Source organism: Protopterus annectens, chromosome 3.part1 (assembly GCF_019279795.1).
Source record: "Protopterus annectens isolate FY-2018-M chromosome 3.part1, PAN1.0, whole genome shotgun sequence".
In the NCBI taxonomy this organism is placed as follows: Eukaryota; Metazoa; Chordata; order Ceratodontiformes; family Protopteridae; genus Protopterus; species Protopterus annectens.
In genome coordinates, this window is record NC_056732.1 from 1,658,803,839 (window position 1) to 1,658,819,093 (window position 15,255).

A 15,255-nucleotide genomic window follows, 5' to 3' on the forward strand; every position below is an offset into this window, starting at 1 on the left:
CCTAGTCATAGCCTGTTATAGATCACCCTCTCTGTCTCAAGACCCACACGCGGCCTTCCTGAGAACACTAGAGAATATGAAGATCCTACCAAACACCATAATATTGGGGGACTTCAACTACCCAAACATCGACTGGGTAAACTACTCGGGTCCAAACTCATTTACCCAACGGTTTCTAGAATTCATCAACTCAAATGCTATGGAACAACTAGTCACTGTTCCTACAAGAGGGGAAAATACATTAGACCTAGTCATCACAAACATAGGGGATGAATGTTCCACACCGGAGGTAAATCCCTTGTTGGTGAGATCGGACCACAAACTGATCACAATGGACATCCACATCCCAACCCCACCCCCAGCCAAGGAAACCACAGTAAAAAACCTCTCAAAAACAAACTTCACTCTCCTCAAGACAGAAGTAGGAAGCTTCAAAGCCCCTGAGAAAATGGAAAATGTTACCCAAACCGCAGAATCCTATACGAACGCACTCTATATGCACCTACAGGAATGCATGGATCGTGCCATCCCAAGTAAACCCAAGGCTCACTCCTCCAAAAATAGGAGACCAGTCTGGTGGACCCCAGCCATAAAGAAGCTATACAACAAAAGGAGGAGACTACTACATGACAGGGCCAAAAACCTAAAAGGGAAGGCATCTCTGATCAGTATTAGCAAGAAACTTCACTCCACCATAAAAGCCTCAAAGGCAAACTTCGAAAGAAAAATTGCCAAAGACTCCAAAGATAATCACAAGGCATTCTTCAGTTATAGACCAAAAGACCAGCTGCAACTTCTTCAATACTTCAGTTATGTCAGGAACCTGGGAGGAAACACACAGATCTGCTCAGAGCTAGTACAAAACGGTACAAAATACACGGAACCGACTGACATTGCCAGCATTCTGGCTGACAGGTTCAGTGCAAATTTTACCCCCCCCTTCCCCCCCAAAAGGGCCTGTGTCTATTCCAGATGAATGTAGTCCCCCAGATATCTCAGACACACAGGTAAAAGCAGCCCTCTCCAAAGCTAAAAACACAGCATCTATCAGACCGGACGGAATACCGGGCTGCATCCTGCACGAGCTCCAGGAAGAACTAAACCCCCACTTAAATTCACTATTCCAACTCAGCCTTAAAGCAGGTTATGTACCCAAGGAATGGTGTACAGCAACAGTGATCCCTCTCCACAACGGTGGCCCACAACGGATCCTGGGAACTATCGCCCCATAAGTCTGATTAGCCTAATTTGCAAGGTTATGGAGCGTATCATTATAGATCGCATAAACAAAGACATCGGGAACCTCCAGACACTGGACCCTACCCAGTTTGGTTTTGTTAAAGGCAGATCCTGCCTCCTAAACCTGGTCAACTTTTTTGAAGCAGTCACCAAAGCCATAGATGAAGGTAAGGCAGTCCACACTGCCTATCTGGACCTTGCTAAGGCTTTCGACACAATACCTCACTCTGGAATCATAAACAAACTAACCAGCTTAAACATCAACCCATATGTCTCAAGATAGGTTGCAAGCTGGCTTATGGATAGAACACATGTGGTCAAGGTAGGAAGTGCCATGTCCGACTCTAAACCTGTTACAAGTGGAGTCCCACAGGGCTCAGTCCTGGGGCACCTCTTGTTTGGTATATACTTCTCTGAAGTACAGGCCAGCACAAAAGGACTGTGGCTTACCAAGTTCACCGATGATTGCAAACTGAGAGCCATAATAGACTCCCCGGCTGACACAAGCATTCTCCAAAAGGATCTTATGGAGACAGATGCCTGGTGTCAGAGCCATGGCCTCAAGCTCAATGCCAAAAAATGCTTAGTCATCCCCTTTGGGAAAAACAAGGTGCCCACTAATTGCCCATCTTATAACTAAAGAGTTCTCTCTAGATCTAGAGAGGTCATTGTGCCCCTATACTCATCACTCATCAGACCCATAATTGAGTACAATGCCCAATTTAGGATGTACCTTACCCGGCACCTGCAGCAGCTGGAGAGACCCCAAAAGTTCCTTACCAAAAGGATCATGGGCCTCAAACAGTTGCCCTATGCAACTAGGCTAAAGGAACTACAGTTCTACTCAGTTGCTTACCGCCTGCTCAGAGGCGACCTCTGCCTGACTTACAAGGCCATGTCCAACCCAGAATTAATGGACATGCTCCACCTTAAAAAAAACAAATCCATTAGAGCCACACGCTCCTCGGACTTAAACCTTAGCACAGCAATAAATAGGACATGCTGGAGGGATAGATGCATATCCCAAAGGCTTTCCACACTCTGGAATAAAATCCCAATTCACATAAGACAAAGCCCCTCGCTGGCCCTCTTCAGGAGTAATCTTGATGAGTGGATGGGAAACCATAAATGTGCACCTGGGATCACTCCAGTGGGGCTACTGGACAGAGGCTCTAGAAGTTAAATTATAAGGGTGGAGAGAGCCAAACACATTTTCGGCTAGGCTTATAAATGCCCTAGGGCAGATAGCCTAGTATAAACCTATGAACCTATGAACCTATGAACATCCTTCTTCAAATATCTTGGAATTTGCTTAGACTAAGCTGTCAGTTTTGAATTAGTCATCAAAAACAAGGAGCAAAATCAACTCACTTCTCTTCTTTGCCACCAAATTCTCAACCCATCCCAGCTCACCAACAAGAAAATCTGTATGGAAAAGGGGTTCTTATCTCCCACTTAAATATGGCATTCCCATTACTGTTGCAGCCTCCAGAAACAACAATTTATAAACCACTACCAACAAAATCTGCTGCTTCATTACCAGCTCTCGCCATAAAAACACCATTGCCTGATTGTCAATAGCAAACTGCTTCACCATAAAACAGACAACTGACTTTCTACTTGGAGTGCAGCATTTTAAATTACTAAGGCAAGAAACAGACTCACCCCTTTCATCAAAATTTATTGAAAAAAATCTACTTATAATTGTAGGAATCACTCAATTGACTCCTAGCGTCCAAAATCCTACTACCAACTTACAACACACTTAACACTCCATCTCCACTTGAGCCCCCACACTATAGCAAGCTCTTCCCAACAATGTTAAAGGACCCCAAATTCCGGCATCATTTTAAGAACTTCCTGTTTGATACAGCCACACACCTGTCTCAAAAAAGGGTCCAGTGATATAAATACCAATGATCTGCTTTAGGTCTGACATGAAATCTGGGGCTTTAATGCATCTACACTTGTATCATCTAATATATCTTTTATATAAGGCTATTTGTTTAAGGTTGCCTATAACAATTGTTCATTTGTGATTTTGTGCTTACATATGTACTCTGTAACTTATCTTATGTGCAAATTCAGTGTTTCTGTGAGGCCAAATGTGTCATCATATACGCCATTTTACTAAACAAGCACTTTTAGACTGTATCATGCAGTCATTATTTTAGATTAACCTTACCTAAGGTAAACTGTCCAAACTCTTAAGAACATTTGATGCAAACTGCGACACCCGTGCAGTAGCTCAATGTGACGCCCATGCACTGACCCAGTAATCAAGGAGACTCAATCCTCACCAATAGCACCAGTGAGGGGCATGCACACTGAGGGGATAACAAGTACATACACACACAGTGAAGTACAGTTTCCCTTAAAAGCACACAGAGATCACAGTAAGTCTGGGGCTAGTATCTCCCTTTCTCTCCAGATCCCCAATAAAACGCCCCACTGGCCCAGCTATAGGGTCCAAATCTCAGCCTAGTGGTCAAGCTAAAACCTCCAGCACCCTCTCTGTCCAACCAGTGCTTCACGTTCCTGCCCAAGTGGCTGACACACACACACACACACACACACACACACACACACACACACACACACACACACACACACACACACACACACTTTGAGATATGAGTTATATACAAACATACAGGCACTCCTGGGGAAGGCTGGCACAGGTTCTCCAGCTATGCCTCTTTCTCTCCAGACTATAATGTAGAAATCACTACCACCAACCTCTAATATCAGCTACTATAAGGCTCTTCCCAAAGGGTGACCAATTTCACTGTGTAATATTATTGTTATCTAAATAGTAAATGTGACTAAGCAGCAAGACTATTGGAGTGGCTTGGGCAGTATCACTAAATACATGCAATGTACTCTAAGAGCTTAAATTATCTTTACACAATACAGCCACAGTTGAAAAGTTTAAAAATATTTAATAATAAATAATAAAAACACAAGACAAATCTCATCAATTCAACACACTGCTAATCAAGAGTTCAGAGATCACAGGAAACTTTTAAAACAATATTGTAGGATAGTCTGACTTAAATATGGAAAACAGCTAGGCTAATCTGGCTATATTTCTATCTAACGCTAAGAGAAATACTAAAGTCTAAGATCCTACTTACAGAGCAAAGCAAGTGCTGGTGAGCTGATGCTCTTCAGACAAAATCTCAAATGCTTTCCCTTCTTTCTGTCCTTAAATTGATAACACTGAGTCATTTTAGATTACATCATTCTTAACAGTTCTGATTTAGTTTCCCAGGCTAACAGAAACTCAAAATTTACATTTATTTTTGTAATTCTGCACCTGCAGGAAGCCGCAGTAATAAAATACATTTTACATGTAAAATCTAGTAATTAACTCTTGTCCTAAGACAATAGAAATAATTCCTTAGTCCAGACATCCTGTCTCCGAGGTTTGAGATCAAACAGTCCTAAAATGCTTGACTTATCAGCTTTCTTCCAGCAGGGCGCACTGTAGTTACATTTTTGAAGCTCAGTACAACATATAGTTTAATCATAACATATAGTTATCTTTACATTTGTAAACCAGCCTGTGGATTGCATTAATATTTACAATGACATAGAATTGTTTACAAAATTCTATCTAGCTTCGATGGCAACCTTCACACAAACAATAAACTGCTATCTCTTTGAAAATATATGACTATCCAATTAAAATTGACATCTTTGTAATAATCAGAAAATTTTAAGATAAGCCCAGTCTGTTAGAACTGGTCATAAAAAGATCAAAGGTTCAGATTCCAAATTAAGTGTTCTTTCAAACTAACATACTATCAACTCTAAAATGATGCTTCCCTGTTTGCAAGTAGGAGAGTGGAAATTGTTGTTGGTCATTAGATAAATAAAATGTCATCTGCTTTTCTTATAATGTCAGAGTGTTGTTTCTTAACATTACCATTTCCATGACAGCATCTAATTGTAAAACTAATCAATGCAATTGTACATATGTAACATAATCTTCTACCAGTACTACCGTTTGTTAATAAGATTACTCTATATTATATTATCCTACTAGGAAGTTATCATAACATTTTTCTCTTTAGTGTACTTTGTCTTTTTCCAATTTATGTATGGAGGTTTTCTCCCAGGTCTTCACTGAGGAGGAGTTTGTTTTGTTGACATAGCCAAACTATCCCAATAAACAAACATAAATAAATAATAAAATAAATAAACAATAGAGACATAATGAACAAAACAGAGCTCATTGTCTATGAAAGTGCCCAGTTCCCTAACTGTATTCTTTGTTTTCCAACAATGCTACACTATTGTTGCATTTATTTTTTTACTATGGTTCTAGCAACAGGTGTTTGTACATAACAGACTATCTTTTAAGATTCAAGATTCCTCAGGAAAGTTGACAATAACTCCATGTTTGCAGTTATCTGTAAGTGTGGTCACCCAGTGACCCTTAGCATTATCTTGGATATCAGGGAAGGAGTCTGTTTAAGAGGTCTTTAACAATGCATTATATTACCCTGCAGACAAGGCTGGTACACCTTATTGGTCTATATTTGTCAGCATTGGGGTTGGAGTCACTCTTATGAAAGGTGATGACAAGACTTATTCCCCACTCATATAGCAAAATACAAATTAAGTTTAAGTTGAAGAGCTTCAGGAGTGTATTTGTGAGACAATGTATTACAATGAAACACTCTGGCATACTATTTTTTAACCTCTAAAAAACTTGGTTGTATGTGATTTCTGAGGGGAGGATATAGACAATATATGGGGTGACAGGAAGCTTAATATGTTTGCAATATCCTGAGGGTTTGAGTAGATGATGTTGTTATGTACCAGTTTGTTGCAGTGATGGGCACTTTTCCTAATGTTCCTGATGTAGCTAAAGGAGGACTTATGGTTGTCCTTGCTGGTGATGGTGATTTTCATTTGATACTTTGACTTGGTGAATCTGATTTTGATTTTAAGTTCTTTTGTTAAATTTATCTAGTTCAGTTTTGGAACAGAACATTTTCAGTTTGTTCCTAAGGGTGAGGAGTTTTTTTTTTTCTACCAGGTGTCTACTATAGGTGTTTGTTTCCAAATTTCACACTGTAGTTCAGGTAGATTGGAACCTGATGTCAAAATGCAAGCACTGAGGTGAGCAATGAAGTGCCATTCAAATGCAGAAGTTTAGGTCAATGTCCACGGAGGGGTCAAACCACAGGTCATCAGCTACTAGCAACAAGTTTGTCTTGGGAAATTTGTTAGGTGGCAGCACTCTGTACACAGGGATTCCTTAGGGACTAGGCAGATTAGGGATTAGAGGTATGTTACCACCACAAGGTAGGAGTCACAGAGAGATGGGTTAATAAATAAGAAGGGCATGATTAGAATGCCTAGTTCAGATGTATTGTCAGATGGATAGTCTTACAAAATATTGATACATGCTTTATTCTGATTACTTGATTCATGTTTTCAGCATCACTTTTACAGTTAAACATCATGTGTGCATCATTTAATAAACATGCACAGAAACCAAGGACCCTTTCCAGCAATGGTCTAAACCAAACACAATAGTCTTATAAGTAAAGGTATAATTACATAATGAATAATGAGAACCAAGCTATTTACAGGCAGTTACAGCATAAAGATTTCTAATTAATAGAAAATATAAATCATTTGTTTTAGTACTCTAAGAGGTAGACCAACTGTTCATGAAGACAGTAAGGTGCAACTATGTTCAAAGATATATTTGATAAACTATGCTATATGCAGAGAGTGATGTACATGCAGGTTCTGATACAAGATTTCAATTATTGTTTTACAAAGCAAGACAGTACAAATGCTGAAACAGCAATTTCATATAAAGTTTAAAGCAGAGTAACAATTACATGAATGCAATACAAAATCCTATATTCAATTCAAGGTATTTCCATTTGGCAAAAAATATGAGTACTGCAGAATACTGTTATTAAAAATAATAGTGTATTTATATCTGTCATGCTGTTAAGGACATTATCTAAGTATTGTATAAACACTGTGATTGGTGAGGCACATTAGCTCATTTTGCAGTTGATTCCTATGAGTCTGTTTATATTATTATATGCTGTGTCATTGAACTGAGATAAGGAACTGTTTCATGTTGATTTGTTTCAACCACAATCTGGGAAACACAGATCCAAAATGAAAAGATACAGTAAGGTACAATGATACATAACAGTGTATCATCAAAGATACAGTGAGTTACAATGATACATAGTGTATCATCAAAGATACAGTAAGGTACAATGATACATAACAGTGTATCATCAAAGATACAGTAAGGTACAATGATACATAACAGTGTATCATCAAAGATACAGTAAGGTACAATGATACATAACAGTGTATCATCAAAGATATAGTAAGGTACAATAATACATAACAGTGTATCATCAAAGATACAGTAAGGTACAATAATACATAACAGTGTATCATCAAAGATACAGCAAGGTACAATGATACATAATAGTGCATCATCAAAGATACTGTAAGGTACAATAATGCATAACAGTGTATCATCAAAGATACAGTAAGGTACAATAATACATAACAGTGTATCATCAAAGATACAGTAAGGTACAATGATACATAATAGTGTATCATCAAAGATACAGTAAGGTACAATAATACATAGTGTATCATCAAAGATACAGTAACGTACAATAATACATAACAGTGTATCATCAAAGATACAGTAAGGTACAATGATACATAACAGTGTATCTTCAAAGATACTGTAAAGTACAATGATACATAACAGTGTATCATCATTGATGCCTTATGCCTCAGCATTCTGAGAAACAACCTTGCAAAGGCTTTGTTTAGACTGGAGAAAAACAGGATGAAATGGTAGAACATCTCAACTTTGCCTGGAGGGAGAAAAGCTTTTCTCTTGGTGGAGTCCAACAAAGAGTTAAATGGATACTGTATTGTGTGAAAAGATAACAGAATACTTCTGGCAATTGATTTGAAATCCCAGATTTAGTAGAAGTTCCTGGATAGGTTTAGGAGATTCATGAGAGCTGAAAAGAAGAGAACAGGAAGATGACACAGACTTCCAAACATGGGAATATGTGTATGCCTTGGAGTCTGCAATGAGCAATAACAGGAGCCAGACATTTTGTAAATACCCTTGGTGCAGTTGATAGTCCAAAGGATAAAACAGAGAATTTATATAATAAGACTAGTACAGCAAAGCTTAAGATACACCTGATCTGTTGGCAGTAGGAATGTAATAAGGGGAGCCCCTTAGCTGTAGTTTTGCTATGAAAGCTAAAGAAAGGATTAAGGGTATACACTTCTGAAGGGATAACATTTTGAACTTAGGAATCCTGAAATGGAGATTTAAAGTGGAAAGATTCAGTCCTGGTGTCAAGGAACCTTCTGGTTTTTGAGCCAGAAAAAAATCTGTGAATAATAGGCTTAGCCTAGAAGACTCCCTGGGATCACACATTGTCCAGAATGGGAAGAAACAGAGAAATCTGATTTTTTGGGGGGCAAGATAGAATTCCCATTGAGAAAAATAACCTTGTTGACTCACCCTTAAAACCCAAATGTCTGGAATTATTAGAAACCAAAAGATCAGCTGAAGTGTGAGGCAAATGGAGAAATTGCTGTGACGATGCAGGAAGAGATGGATAGTCATGCTGACTGGGGAGGCTGTATTTGATTTTTAGAGGCTTTTTTTCCTTTTTCTTAAATGTGCCTTTCTATTTCTTTTTTCCTCGTGAAATATTGACTCCCCACTGTTTACATTGTTTGTTGAGGAAGGGGTCTCACAATGGGTTAAAACTGTTACTAAGTTTAAAAAAAGAGGATTGAAGAACTTGTGCTACTCCTTGTATCAGTTTCCCCTTCTCACCACACTTCTTAAGTACCTCAGCTGCAGATCAGTCAAAAAGAGAATCTTTATCTAAAGGAGAGTTCAAGATTTCACACTTTAGTTCCTCAAGACGGTTTTTAGCTGAAGCCAAGCAAGTCTTCTCAAAGTGACCTAGAAGCAGCTGTTTGGAAGAGACATCAAAGGTATCACAAGTACACTTCAGAATATATATGGTCACCCAAGAAACAGCTGTCACAGAAGCATGTACTGATTTTTTAACTTTAGAAGAAGGAATGTTAATTAATATCTTTTGCATATTCTCAAAAGACACCAGCAAAAACTTTAACAAAATATCTTCACAATTTATAATATTAAAGGTTTAAGGTATTATTAGCGTACATCTTCTTCCCCATCATATCCATTGCCTTCCCATCCTCATCACAGGGAATGGGATTGCACATAGTAACCTGTTTGGCAGCAGCAGATTTAGAAAGAGATATGGCAGCTGGGTGCACCTTGGGTTATGTAAGGGACTGGGGTGCCTTATATAAGCTATCTTTTGGCAGCCAAAGGTTGTATATAGAGGTAAAAATGGCATCAGTAAGAAAAATAACCTCAAAAGCAAGCAACACAGGAAGAATGAGAGTAGCTTTAGGCATAGGTTCGTAGGAGGTTATTAGGCTGATGGTCCTAGTACCTTTAAAAGCCTAGCCATGTTATATCTGCGTTCCCTAATTGATCTTGGTTAGATGGTCGTTATTTGCAGAGTGAGTCTATGATCAACACGGACTGCCCCTGTCCATGAGGGACATATGTGCCACCCTGGGGTGAATTTACAGTCTCCCATCCAATTGTCTAGGCTGCACTTGAATACTCTGCGTCATGGATATTGGGAGCTTAATCCAGAGGTGTGGCAATCTCTGGGAGATATATCTGTCTCTCCAGCATGTTCTTTTATTGTCACAGGCTAGGTGAGAGCCATAGATTGAGTGATTCTTGCCCCATCTGATTTTTGGATGTGCAGCATTTCCATTAGGGCAGGGTCAGAGACTGCTAAGTAGGCCAGGCACAAGTCTCCTCTCAGCATTGCATACCTATCAACCAGTTTTTGCAGAATGTCCAGATTTTTGCCCCATATCTTTAGTCCATTAGACATAAAATTGTGGTTTTCTGGCAAATCATTGAGGGTTAAAGTCACAAAATAATGACAGATATTTGAGTTTCAGACTTCATATCATTCAGAAAATTCATGCTATGCAAAACCCGTTATTCTATCAATTTTCTAAGTTTGTATGAGCAATATTTAAAAAGTGTCCCTATTTTTGGGCCTTTGTTCCCCAATTATTGTTGGCTTTGTCCAGATTTCCTGCTCTAACAGGTTTAAAGGTATGCTCAGCAGCCTGTAGGATAACAGAGTACAGTAACAGGGCTTTCAGTCTTTCTATGTAGATAACATTTTGGAGGCCCTGAATTTTCTTGGTGAGAAACCTCTGTGGTCTGTCCTGCATGTCTGGTGAGGTGCATGCAAAAGGGGGTGTTATTATAGATTATTCTCTATTATTATCTATTAGTAGTCTGATGAGGATTGACTGTACAGATAACATCCTTAGTCTTGGATGCCATGCCCTTGTTTATGAGATGTGCAACATGGAAGGCTTTCCTTACCAATGTGGACACATGGTGATTGAAGTTTAGATTGCTATCGATCTGTGTTCCCAAATCTCGCACCACTGGGTTTGAGTTTGGGGGAGTGCTGTCAATATTATAATTTGCAGGGACTTCCTCTTTCCCAAAGCAGATTATAATGCGCTTTTTTTGTGTTTAGTTTTAGTTTGTGGCTTTCACGCCAATCATTTGTCTGTAATAGCCCCTTTTGTAATATGGTAACATCATTTGGGGACTCAGTGACTCCTCCCAGTTTGCAATCATCAGCAAACGTAGCAAGCCGCAGGCCATCTACTTTCACCTACACTTCCAAGAAATAGATTCTAAAGGGCCCAGCACAGATTGCTGTGGAACACTACTGGCAAGTGGTCTACTAGTAGAGGTGGAATCCTCAGCTTTTACAGTATGTGTTCTGTCGGTGGGCCAGTTCGCTACCCATCTAGTGATGTATGGGTTAATCCCCAGCTGGGAGAGTTTCTCAATGATATCTGAGTGGGAGATTATGTCAAACGCCTTGGCTAAGTAAAGATGAGTGGCATGTACTATTTTGACTTAATCCAGGGCTTTGGTGACATTCTCGAAGAAGTCCACCAGGTTCAATAAGCATGATCTACCCTTAACAAAGCCAAACTGGGTTGGGTCAAGAGTTTGATGGTCACCTATATCCTTGTTGATAAGGTCCATGATGACTCTTTCCATGGTCTTGCAGATAACGGTGGTTAGGCTTATAAGTCTATAGTTCCCAGGCTGGGTTGATGGACCCCCTTTGTGCAAGAGGACTACTGTTCTCTACTCTACTGGAACAAAGCCAGTGCTCAGGCTGAGGTTAAACAAAGTGCCAAGTGGTTTCACTAGGTATTGTTCAAGATTATTTAGTAAGCGGCCTGGGATGTTATCTGGTTCCATAGAGGCCATGTTTTTGGCCTTCAAGAGTGCGAACTTGACCTATTCTTTGGAGATACTAGGTAAAGGACTGGTGTCAAGTATGTTTTGAGATAAGGCTGGTGGGGACAGGGGGGTAAAGTTTGCACCAAGTCTGTCAGCTAGCAGGTTGGAAATTTCCTCAGGTTCAGTATGACTGTTACCATTTACTATAAGTTCACACATAGCTGAGCATTCTCTTTTAGATTTTGGATGTGGCTAAAGAATGCCTTATGATTATCCTTAGCTAGGAATGCTAATATATCTTTGTAATTAGCTATAGATGACTTTACAAGATATCTGATTTGTTTGTTCGAGCTGTGGAGGGCATTCTTTTTCTGCTGAGTAAGTTCCCTCTTGTTTTTAGACATCAGTTTCTTCCTTTTATTATATAAACTATTTATACTTGAGGTCCACCTGGGTGGCCTGCTTTTTTGAGAAGACCTGGTTTTGAGTTGGTCAAGTACAGCCAAGTCTATACAGTTGTTTAAGTGTTTATACAGGGCATTTGAGTACTCCTCTGCCTAGGAGTCATTGTTGGCTGTGTTAGCAGGGGGTTTGAAACTTTTTATGCCATCCCTTAGTAGGCTGTAGTTTGATTTGAAGAAATTTTTCAGTTATTTTCTGGCTGTGGGGGTTTCAGATCTGATTGTTACTTCGAAAAAAACAGAATTATGATCTGACCTTATGATGGAGGGCAACACACAGGGGGTAGTGCAGTGACCACCCATGTTAGTGAGCACTAATTCTAGAATATTTTAGCCCCTTGTGAGGGTGCAGTCTGTGCATCTTTTTGCAGCTGATAGTACATGCAGCAGATAATGTTTCATGTACTACAAGGAATTATGATCTTATCACCAACTGTAACCCTTTATTATATATTCTTGACATGAATGCCAAGATTCACCTCTCAAGCTTTGCTCTCAAGGTGAATTTCTTGACATTCATGTCTCAAACACACGATAAGCTGATTATGATTGGACACCCATCCATATTACTCCAAATCATTCAGTTTATTTATTTATTTATTTATTTATTTATTTTACATTTGTTGACCGGGATAGTCCGACTGGATACATGTCCATTTTCAGCGGAGGCCCGGGGAGAAAAGCTCCAACAGAGTTACAATGACAAATTGTTACAAAAAAATAGTATTTAAGATGAACAAAAATGAGGAAGAGAGAAAAAAAGAAAAAAAAAAAACAATTTACATACTATTATAAAACTACCATGCTCTATCAAATGCAGATTACTACTAATCATTAGATTATACATTAATAACATGCTAGCAGAGTCGTTAGGACGTATTACAGCTTAGAGTTTGGCAACATACATAGTTCTTTTAACTCTTGCTAGGTTGTTCTTTTTGGGAATGGATAATACGAAGAACTAGTATGGGCTTGGTTTTGGTTTTAGTTTACGGCAAGGAGCTAGTCTGGGTTTGTGCAAGGACAAAGCCAATGTGACTTAAAGTGGAGTTTTAGACTCTTTTTGAATTGAACTAGTGAAGTTATAAGCATGACGTTGTTGGGGAGGGAGTTCCATATTTTTCCAGTGGTATTGGCAAACAGTGCGTCGCCACCTAGGTTGTAAGATTTAGTTGTTTGGATTTTAGTAAGTATTTGCTTATTTTTTTATTTAATTTGCTATTTAGATGCATTTGATTGTAGAATAGCACTGCAGATAAAGAAAAATAATTCTCAGTATGATTTTACAAACATACAAATGAAATACAAAGAAAGAATATAGGCAGTTAATATTCAATTAGTTTTGGAACTCACCTGCATCTGCCTCTCATGCTGGGTGTGTCGGTCTACAGAAGTTGTTCGCATCCCAGCACATGGCTTTCGTTCTGTTATCAACTGATGGCTGTTATTTGTTTTTGAATTCCTTTGCTGTAATGAAAGGACAAACGTGAGAACATTACCATTATTATTATTATATTTTTATTATTTTTATATTTCATTTATTTTATTTTGCTTTATTTTTATTTATTTTGAAGCTGCCAGTTGTTCTAAGCTGCTAAATGACTGATGTTGTCAAACTACTTTGATGGTAGCATGGTCTGGCTAGCATATCACTTTCACACTTACATATAACAGCTGTAGTGTGCATATAGCCTTTTTCTTATCCAGCATGCTGCTGTGCTCCCCATTACTTTCTGCACTGCATGTGTGCAAAATGATGGACTTCAGTTAATATGGGAGATGTGGCTCACTTCACTCCCAGCCCAGTCCCTGCCTCCCTGATCCTCACTACTTAAATACTGTTGTATCCATGCCCACTTCTCATACACATCCCCTACACTTAAAGTTACATATGCATCAACACACCCCTACCCCTTAAAGTTACATATGCATCAACACACCCTCTACCCCTTAACGTTACATATGCATCAACAGATTCCCTATCCCTTAAAGTTACGTATGCATCAACACATCCCTACCCCTTAAAGTTACATATGCATCAAAGCATTCCCCTACCCCTTAATGTTACACATGCATCAAGACATCTCCTACCCCTTAAAGTTACATATGCATCAACGGAGCGCCCCTACCCCCTTAAAGTTACACAGGCATCAACACATCCCCCTACCCCTTAAAGTTACATATGAATCAACACATCCCCCTAGCCCTTAAAGTTGCATATGCATCAACACATCCCCTACCCTTTAAACTTACATATGCATCAACAGAACCCCCTACCCCTTAAAGTTACATATGCATAAACACATCCTCCTACCCCTTAAACGTATATATGTATCAACACATCCCCAAACCACTTTTAAAGTTACATATCCATCAACACATCCCCTACCCCTTCAAAAGTTACATATGCATCAACAAATCCTATTCACACTTTAGCAGTCCTCTCAACCTGGAAACGTGAAAAGTAGGTACAACTGACTAAAAATTGGGACACCAATTAACATAACATTTGCATACATAATCATGTAACCCAGCCCACTCCGGTGGAATTCTGGGATACCAACATGAAGAATGAAGTCACTAAATAACAATAGATAATATAATGCCAGACATTTGAATTTCAGACTTCATATCCCTCAGAAAATACATAATAATGCAAAACCTGTTATTCTAGCTACTATCTGAGTATAGCATTCCTCATAATGAGATACACTTGAGAAGTTTGATGGCATTTATAGCAGTTTTTTTAAAAGGATACACATAACGTTAATACATCCCTAAGAAGACTGTGCCATGTCACATGCATATAGTTGATTTTGCTTATTTAATACAATGACTGTACAAGAACAAAACAATTTGCAATCTGGTTAGGATAGCAAATGGAATGTTTTATTGTTAATCCATCTAACAGCCTTTCCGGAACTCTGAAATCGACATACTTTATCAACCAGTACTCTAAACTGACACATCAGTATTGCAATGTTCATGCACAGCACAGCTCGCAACCTTCCATCTCCAAGATATGGAACGTGCTTCAATACTATTTACCAGGGAAATCAGTTAAAAAAATACCCAATACTTTTTAAGACCCACAGTAGGGAAAGTTCATCGTAATTAGATGCACTTGAGAGTGAAAGGTATGATCACGAATGTCACTACACC

The 15,255-nt window shown here is 38.9% G+C and overlaps 1 protein-coding gene across 3 annotated transcripts in view; it reads right to left on the minus strand.

Moving 5' to 3' along the window:
- The window catches only part of LOC122798604 (ubiquitin carboxyl-terminal hydrolase 47-like), a 766,891-nt gene that overhangs the window by 242,507 nt on the left and 509,129 nt on the right, over positions 1–15,255 (minus strand). For all 3 annotated transcript variants that reach the window (XM_044067681.1, XM_044067680.1, XM_044067682.1), the window contains one exon: positions 13,447–13,560. In XM_044067681.1, the coding sequence (XP_043923616.1) occupies positions 13,447–13,560 (114 nt within the window). The remainder of the gene's footprint in view (positions 1–13,446; positions 13,561–15,255) is intronic.